General features: G+C 34.7%; 1 protein-coding gene across 3 annotated transcripts in view; it reads left to right on the forward strand.

Moving 5' to 3' along the window:
* RWDD1 (RWD domain containing 1) overlaps positions 1-9,086 on the forward strand; it is a 28,539-nt gene that overhangs the window by 13,283 nt on the left and 6,170 nt on the right. For all 3 annotated transcript variants that reach the window (XM_019668293.1, XM_019668294.1, XM_019668295.1), the window contains 3 exons: positions 2,286-2,429; positions 4,071-4,203; positions 4,706-4,768. In XM_019668293.1, the coding sequence (XP_019523838.1) occupies positions 2,286-2,429; positions 4,071-4,203; positions 4,706-4,768 (340 nt within the window). The remainder of the gene's footprint in view (positions 1-2,285; positions 2,430-4,070; positions 4,204-4,705; positions 4,769-9,086) is intronic.

Consider the following 9,086-nt stretch of genomic DNA (forward strand, 5'->3'; position numbering starts at 1 on the left):
CAACTAGACTGAAGAACAAAAGGACAGCAACTTGTCTGTTCCCCTTCCCCCAATTCCCCAGCGCTGTTCCCATCCCCAAATTCCCCAATAAAAATCTTAAAAAAAAAAAAAAGAATGAATTACTGATTTGTATACTAATCCAGTGTTTTCTAGAAATAGGGTTGCTGGATTAAAAGATATACATACTTAATTTTGTACACACTTCAAATTAACCTTCAAAATGGCTGTGCCAAGTTATGATCTCACTATAGCCATTGAAGGTGTCTCCCCATATTTGCTAATACTGGATAGTTTTATTTAGAAAGAAGAAAATGATGCCAAAGATGAAAATACTATATTCATAATTTGAAATTCTTTAATTACTTAGTGATGTGGATATCTTTTCCATATGACTTCTAGTTGTATAGTTTTCATAAGAATGATTCTTTTTTTGCTTTCCTATTGGAATTCTTAACTTTTTAAAAAGAGATCCTACTGGGATTTGTTTTTGAAACGTATCAAGCATTAAGTTAAGTGACCAAGACAGACACCATCCCCCCTTCATAGATTTTTATACTCTGGTGAGGAATATGGACTGGCAAACTTGAGTATCATTATTCTGTATGAAAAATGTTATGGGTGAGGTACAGGATTGCCTGAGTTGACATAGATCTGAGGCACGGGAGAAGCTTCCGAGAGGAAGCTGAGACCTGAAGGAAGAGGTTGCCAGGCAGTAAAGGGAGTAGAAGAGTTTGAGGGTAGATGAACAAGCGTTAAGGGGTATGAAAGTGAGAGATCATTACTTCCTTTAAGAACTTCTAGTCATGCTAAATTACTTGAGCTTAGAATTTGTTGATGGTTATATGTGATGGACTTGAAGAGGTTCATTCCCAAAGGGCCTTCTAAACTGTTTAAAAAGTATGCTGTCATTCCTGATTGGTTTGGGAAGCTATTGAGGGGTTTTGTGTGTGTGTTGACTAAATCAGTTTTGTGTGTGTGTTGAATGGTCAGAAAAGTTGATATCAGGGGTGACAAGACCAGAGGTTTTAAGAAGACCAGTTAGGAATTTCTTGTAATATTCCAAGCTGAAGATGATGGTGTCCTGATGATAGTGTTAATAGAGAACAGTAGGCGAATATAAGTGATATTGAAGAATGTTAGATATCTAAGGATGTTACCGTACTAAATACTGTAGGCAGTTGTAACACAATTTGTGTATACAGTATTTGTGTATCTAAACATAGGAAACATACAATAAAGATACAGTGTAAAAGTTAAAAAATATATCCGTATAGGACACTTACAAGAATGGAATTTGCAGCACTGGAAGTTGCTCTGGGTGAGTCAGATAAGAGACAGTGATTGAGCTTAGGGTGAGATGGGAATGTTCAAGTTGGGTGGATGGTGGTGTGATTCTCTGAGATGGAGAACTTAGAAATAGGTTTTGCAGAGAACATGATGGTTTCCGTGTTGAGATGCCTGTGGGACATCCAAGTCACTATCCAGTGGGCAGTTTTTGGATGGGTTTGGCACTCAGGAGAGAGGTTTGTTTAGAGTCAGATTTAGGATGGCTAGCATGGAAACACTACAGAGAAGCTCCACTGAAGAGGATTACAGGAGCTAGCTTGAACCCTAGTGCTCATGGAGGGTCTAGGAGATGAAATACCCGCTTGAATGCTGCTGAGGCAGCCCTGTGTAAGGAATAATAATCTTGTTATATTTTATTCTGCCTTCAAATGACCAACTTCCAGATAGCTTTTGAATTATATCCCTTTCATGAGTCAGAGATGCTTTTATATTTTGTTTTAAACCATTTCAAATCAAAAGAAAAAAGCGTAGAGAAAGATAAATCACAAAAGTACCTACATTTTTTATTATTGTATTATGTTAGAAAATCACTTTAGCCTCAAAGTTAAATTCATTGTCACAACTCTTAAAATACCCAGAAGGAACTAAAATAATGAAAACATGCTTGAGAACTGATGTTACTAGCTACTGTAGGAAAGGTTTTTTGAATTCTACCTACATTTATAATTATTAAACAGAATTTACTGAAATATCTGTTATAGGTTGGACATGGCAAATTACATTACATTTTAAAGTTAAGAAATTGTTATTTATATATAATGCTCAATTCTTAAATGATCATTTATCCAATGTCAGAACTTATGGTGTGTAACTGAATTAGTAACATATTATAAATGTATGGAGTTTCGTTATGCTGAAACACTTTTTTTTTATTGGTTATAATTTTTTCTGAGAAGTGTGCTTCTCACTATAATCTCTTTTTTGTTGTTGTTACACAGGCAGAAGAAAACCTTGGAATGGTGATGATCTTTACCTTAGTGACAGCTGTGCAAGAAAAATTAAATGAAATAGTAGATCAAATAAAAACTAGAAGAGAAGAAGAAAAGAAACAAAAAGAAAAAGAAGCGGAAGAAGCCGAAAAGGTATATTAAAAACCGTGTTTTATTTCACTGTTCTCCAAGCCTGCTTTTTTTAGTTGTTATTTTTTTTGAAATTTCATTTTTTTGGAAGTTACAAAAATAAACAAAAGTAAATTTTAGTAAAACTTCACTAAGTAAAATTTTAGAAGTCTCATTTACTTGGTGGCATAGCACAAGTAATGATTAATAATCAGTTAATAAGGGTTAGTAAAGTTCATGCAGGTAAGATCAAGAAATATAAATTATTTCACTTACGGTATAGAGTTTGGATTTATGAAGCCCTCACCAGAGTTTTTTATTTATTTATTTTTTTTCATGTAGGAGTTGAACCGGCAAGCTTGCTGTTAAGAGCACATGCTCTATCCACTGAGCCAGTTTTTTAAATACAGTTAGGCATAGCTTAACAGATAAATGTTCTATCTGAAATGCATCATTAGGTGATTTCTTCATTGTGCAAACATCATGAGTGCACTTAACACAAACCTAGATGGTATAGCCTGCCACACTCCTAGGCAATTATGTCATGGCCCTTTACTCCTAGGCTGCAAGCCTCTCCACGATGTTACTGTACTAAATACTGTAGGCAGTTGAAACACAGTTTGCATATACAGTATTTGTGTATCCAAACATAGGGACGGTACAATAAAAACACAGTATAAAAGTTAAACAATATACCTGTATAGGGCATTTACCATGAATGGAGCTTGCAGGACTGGAAGTTGCTCTGGGTGAGGCAGTGAGTGAGTGAGGGGCACGTGAAAATGAAGGCCTAGGACATTACTGTACACTACTATAGATTTTATAAGCACTATACTTAGGCTACACTAAATTTGTAAAACAACGTGACATTACATCAAGCATAAGAAAAAATGATGTAATCAAGAGATGCAGTAAACATGAGATGTATGAGGTTGCTGCTGGTGTGACATGGCACACTGTTTCTTAGCAACCTTTTTTTTTTATGAGTATAAAGAGTACATTCTAAAATAATGATAAAAGGGATAGTATAGTAAATACATAAACCAGTAGCATAGTTGTTTATTATCATTATCAAGCATGTACTGTGCATAATTGTGTGTGCTGTATTTTTATACAACTAGCTGCACAGCGTGTTCGTACACCAGCAACACCAAAAGCACACAAGTAATGCGTTGTGATGTTAGGACAGCTATGACATCACTAGGCGAGAGGAAAAATTTTCCCATTCATTGTAATCTCATAGGCCCACCGTCTTATAGGTGGCCTGTCATTGACCAAAACATTATTATACAGCACATGACTGTATTTACTAAAGTAAAGAAAACCTCAAATTCTGAAATTAAGTGAAAAGATAAGCTACGTACTAGTGTTGTAAATTGATGTGTGTTCAAAACATTAATACTGACAGCAACAATTGTCTTCTTAATAGTTAATAGCAATGGAGATACATTGCATATTATCTTTGATTTGTGTAATAAAAATAAAAAATGGACTTGTCCAGAGTAAAATTGCCAAAACCAGTGGGAGTAGCCAGTGCAGGCAAAAATCACACTAAATATTTCAAAACTTGAAAAAGCTTTTCTGTGTTTTACCTAGAAGATCATTGGACTTTATTTTTTAAACTGTTGTCTCATTTATCTGGTGACATGTCTTTTCTTTTCTAAGCAATTATTTCATGGCACTCCTGTTACAATTGAAAATTTCTTAAGTTGGAAGGCCAAGTTTGATGCAGAACTCTTGGAAATTAAAAAGAAACGAATGAAAGAAGAAGAACAAGCAGGAAAAAATAAATTAAGTGGTATGACTCTCCCCTATCTCTGTTCCCCCCTGCCCCCAAACTCTTCTGCATTACTTCTTACATAGCAAGAGAATCATTTGGACAGTTTTCTATGAGATCATATACTTAGGCACGTAGGACAGAAATAGAAGCATTCTCTCTACTTGATTATGTACCTTCACACATAATTATAATTAATATTTATGAATTGCATTTGATCTGAATATTGCACTGGATAGATCTTGAGATACAGCTACCATGACTTTCAGGATCATCAGCCTTAGAAGTGATAGAGTCAAATACATTTGTTTTTCTAGGACTCTAAGGCAGACTAAGTTGTCACTTATTCTATTTTAATGCAAGTACATTTCATATGCCTCTTAGCTGAGTTCATGAATTTATTGAAATTCACAGTAAAACAGGTTTTCAGACTTGTTTTCTTGGGTTTTTATACTTTTTAAAGGGTTGTAGAGAAGATGGGGGAAACCATGCTCTTCAAATGAAACATATTTCTTTCTTTTAGGGAAACAGCTATTTGAAACAGATCATAATCTTGACACATCTGATATTCAGTTCTTGGAGGATGGTAAGATAATGTTAGAATTCCACCTGTACATATTATACTGTTTCTAATATAAAACCATGAAAATCAGAGTGATAACTTAATGTAAATCTTTCCTCCCAGGGGTGTAAAGAAATACATTTTGAAGGATAAATTGTAATGTTTGATCAATTTATACATTAAACTATAGCAATGTAGTCTTTAAAGTTTTCTCATAAACTTAAGCAAAATCAAAGATAGCAATAGATAAACAATTGTGGTCTATTAGCCTCTAACAACTAGTAAACCAGGCCACTGTGACTTATGTGACCTTTTTTCCTCAAATTCCTAGTATCATAAACCTATGGAAACTACCCCATGGTGTCATGGAGCTTTATAAAAACCTGAGATCTGGGACTCCCCTTGCCGCTAACCAGAAATCTTACATTTCATACCACTCTTGCTATCCTTGGGGCATCTCGTCCCTTATGTTATCCTTCTTCTTCTTTGTATCCTAACTCTGCCCGCTTTCAGTCTTCTGTCTATCCGTTGTCCATCCGTCCACAAGTATTAATTGTACCCCTGCTGTAAGCCGAGCGCCCCCCTGGTCATCGAGGACACAACAGAGCAGCTTAGAAAACTTCCTGTCCTCATGGGGCTTGTGGTGTAGTCTGCTTCTTTTCTTTTTTTTAAAGATTTTTGTTGGGGAATTGGGGGGATGGGAACAGTGCTGGGGAATTGGGGGAAGGGGAACAGACAAGTTGCTGTCCTTTTGTTCTTCAGTCTAGTTGTGGAGGANCTTATACGGCGAGTATATAACAAACTCTGTATTTTGAGTGGAAATGTTAGGGGGTCGTCTTATACGCCCAGTCGTCTTATACGCCGGCAAATACGGTATATAGTATATACTCACATGTATTCACAAAGCATCCTTATTTTTGTTTCCCACTGTATCTTTAAACTTTGAGTAAGAGATGTCCCCGTACCCGTTTGAAACTCAGTCAGCTCCATGACTTTTAGATGATAAACAGTCTGATAGGTACTTTGAACTATAAACAACACAGCTTCAATTTGGTTCTCAGAATAATCAGTCCCAGGTGCAGTTAAAAATTCTAACTTTTGAAAAAATTGTAACTTCCAACCTCTCTGACCTGCTGCAGGCTAGTTGCCTACAGTCTGGGAAGAGGACTGGTGACTGATTTGGTTTTTTCCTGTATCTCTTCCCTAAACTTACAAACAGCAACGACCGTGTGTGACTCCTCTAAGAGGGGAGTTTATGTGGAAATAGAAAGGGGTATTGGGAAGCTCTTACTTGGCTAATTCTGTGGTGGGATGGGCTACCACATCCTGGGTGTTTAGATCTGTCTCTTGCTTGGGGAGAGAGTTTCCATGGGTTCTTCAGAGTAGGGAGGAGGGTGGGCAAGTAAAATCTTTACCACTGTAAAATCAGGAGTCCTGGTTCTGTTTGTTTCTTCTAAGAAGAATTGACAGGAAACATATCTCTACCTTAAATATGACTTGTATATGTTAAAGACCATTGGTCTTCTGAATGCTGATATTTTAAAAATATCTGGAGCTATTAGAGAATGAAGAGTGAAAGAAGATAGATCAAACACGAATTTATGCTGATCCTGGGCCCTGTTCACCCTATTACCCAGTATGAAATTATACTAATTCTATTATCATTTGGCATAACATGCTTCATTGTAAAACACTGCAGAGAACCTGGGGCAATATGCTATATTCAGTCAGTCATGTATTTAATATAAGTTATTTGATCTGAGTGATTTTTTTTCTATGCATTTTATATTTTATTCATACTCAAACTTCTCCCTTTCCAAAAGAAAGTTTTAATTTCTTTCTAATTCTTACCTTAGATCAGATGTATTGAGGGAATATTTGTAATTTTTCTCTAAAAATAGTTGTATTAATTTTTAACTATCAAAATATAAATTCATATTACAAAACACTCAGAAAATACAGGAAATCATGAAGAAGAAAATAACGATTACTCTTACTCTCACCAGCCAGGTATCATTGCCTGTTAACATTTTGGTGTGATACAGTTCCAGACCTTTTTTCTTACGCTTACATTCAGAGTCCCCCTCTCTTACCCCTAGTTAGATCATTCTATATATAATGTTTTATAACATTCTTTTTTCACATAACAATATACAAGAGGGCATCTTTCCATTTTAGTAAACATATATATGAATCATTATTTTTAGTAACCGCATACAATTTCACTATAAGTATGTGTAATTACACATATCCTTTCTGGAAAAACTTCAAATTATTTCTCATTTTCTCTTGTTTTACTATATAACTCTTTGAACATTCTTATATATCACTATTTGCAAATCCTTACAGCAGAGTCTACATTGAATCTCTAGTACCTGGCACATAGTAGACACTCAAATATATATATATATATATATATATATATATATATATATATATATAAAATCTCAAAAAAATGAGCAATTACATTTTGTTTAAAATGTAAATATGCATAGAAAGATTCAGTAAAACCTTGGATTGCGCGTAACATGGTTTGCGAGTGTTCCTCAAGACGAGCAAACATTTCTAATACATTTTAACTTGGTAAACCAGCGACGTCTTGCAATATGAGTAGTTTGTTTCCGGAACGAATTATGCTCACAAACCAAGTACATTTTAACTTGGTAAACGAGCAGTGTCTTGCAGTATGAGTAGTTTACTTCCAGAACAAATTATGCTCGCAAACCAAGGTATTACTGTACTTTAAAGTATCCTTTTAAACAATACTTTAAAGATATTATAATTTAAATATACTAAAATGGTAACAGTGATCGCTTCCTGATAATGGGATTATTATTGATTTTATTTTTACCTTAGTGTATTTCTAAATTTTTTATAACGAATGTCTATTATATCATATAGTAGAATTAACAATTTGTTTTAAAAACTTCTTTTTTTAGCAATAAAATTAAAAACTGTTAATAAAAAAAGAAAACTGCCAAAGACACTGTGTATTTCTTACTGACCTAACACTCTTTCTTATAGCCATTGACCATAAAATATTTGGTTGACATCCTACACAAAATTAATACAAAAGAGCAAACCAGCACATTTTAAGGTGTTTTTTTTTTCTCCCATGGAGAGAAAACTAGATTTGAGTTAAAATCATCAAAATCAGAAGGTTTTAATAATTAAAATGTGAGTTACAAGAAAGGCGAAATCTAGACAAGGGATCATGGTGGCTAATAAGTTTTAACAGAATATGTGTATTACATCAGCTTAGTTGCCAATTGCTTAGTGAAACTGAGAATTCACTAGGCTGGGCTACAGAGAGAGACCTTGTACCGATGTGCCTATAAGAATCTCACTCCTATACAAGCGTGAAATCTTTGAATTGGCACAGGCCCAAAGAGTGAGAATGTATAGATGAGTCAAGTTAAAACTTTCTCAGACAACCTCTCAAACTGTGCAGTTCAAAACCATGTCATCCAGCAACCCCTTGCAACCCTCTGCTGGCATTGTACAGACAGAAATATGGACTCCAGGAGTAACACCAGATCTGCACTGGGAACTCAGTCTAGTAGAGGCCTGAAAATGAGCCTTATTCAGTACTTTTTCTGTTATATCCAGTGCCTTTGTTCGTCTTAAGGAGGGTTTTTAAAAGAGTGGCTTTTATCCATCCTCTTTCTCAGACATGCAATATGGTAGAATACTAATAAGTAGTAAGTGTATTTCATGTGTTATAAGTGATTTTTGGTATTCCCATGATTTTCACTTATCTTTGTGGTATGTGTTGTTCATATTAGTGATTTTTCTGTCTGGTCTCATAGTAACCTTGTTTTTCTTTGCAGGAAAACCTAATGTACTTTTCATTGACACATTGTAAATTAATTACTGATTCAACAAAGATGTAGACTTCTCTGTACTTTACATTTTAAGGTATTCATATCAAACTCTTACCTTGTGTCTTTAGCTGTCCAGACTACTCTGAAGTTTACATACAGTGAAAAATACCCAGATGAAGCCCCCCTTTATGAAATATTCTCCCAGGAAAATCTAGAAGATAATGATGTCTCAGGCATTTTAAAATTATTAGCATTACAGGTAAGGAAATAAGTTTTGTTATTGCATTATTTTATTTGCCTTAATATTATATATATGAATTTCAAGAGTCAGAAAATGCTATTAAATATATATAATTAGTACACTGAACAAGCAGAATTCATTATATATATATATGCGCACATATATATACATATGTATATATATGCATACCGTATTTGCCGGCGTATAAGACGATTTTTTGGCCCTGAAAAATATGCCTCCAAGTGGGGGGTCGTCTTATACGCCAGGTACACTTCAG

The sequence above is a fragment of the Hipposideros armiger genome, unplaced genomic scaffold, assembly GCF_001890085.2.
Source record: "Hipposideros armiger isolate ML-2016 unplaced genomic scaffold, ASM189008v1 scaffold_523, whole genome shotgun sequence".
Lineage (NCBI taxonomy): Eukaryota > Metazoa > Chordata > Mammalia > Chiroptera > Hipposideridae > Hipposideros > Hipposideros armiger.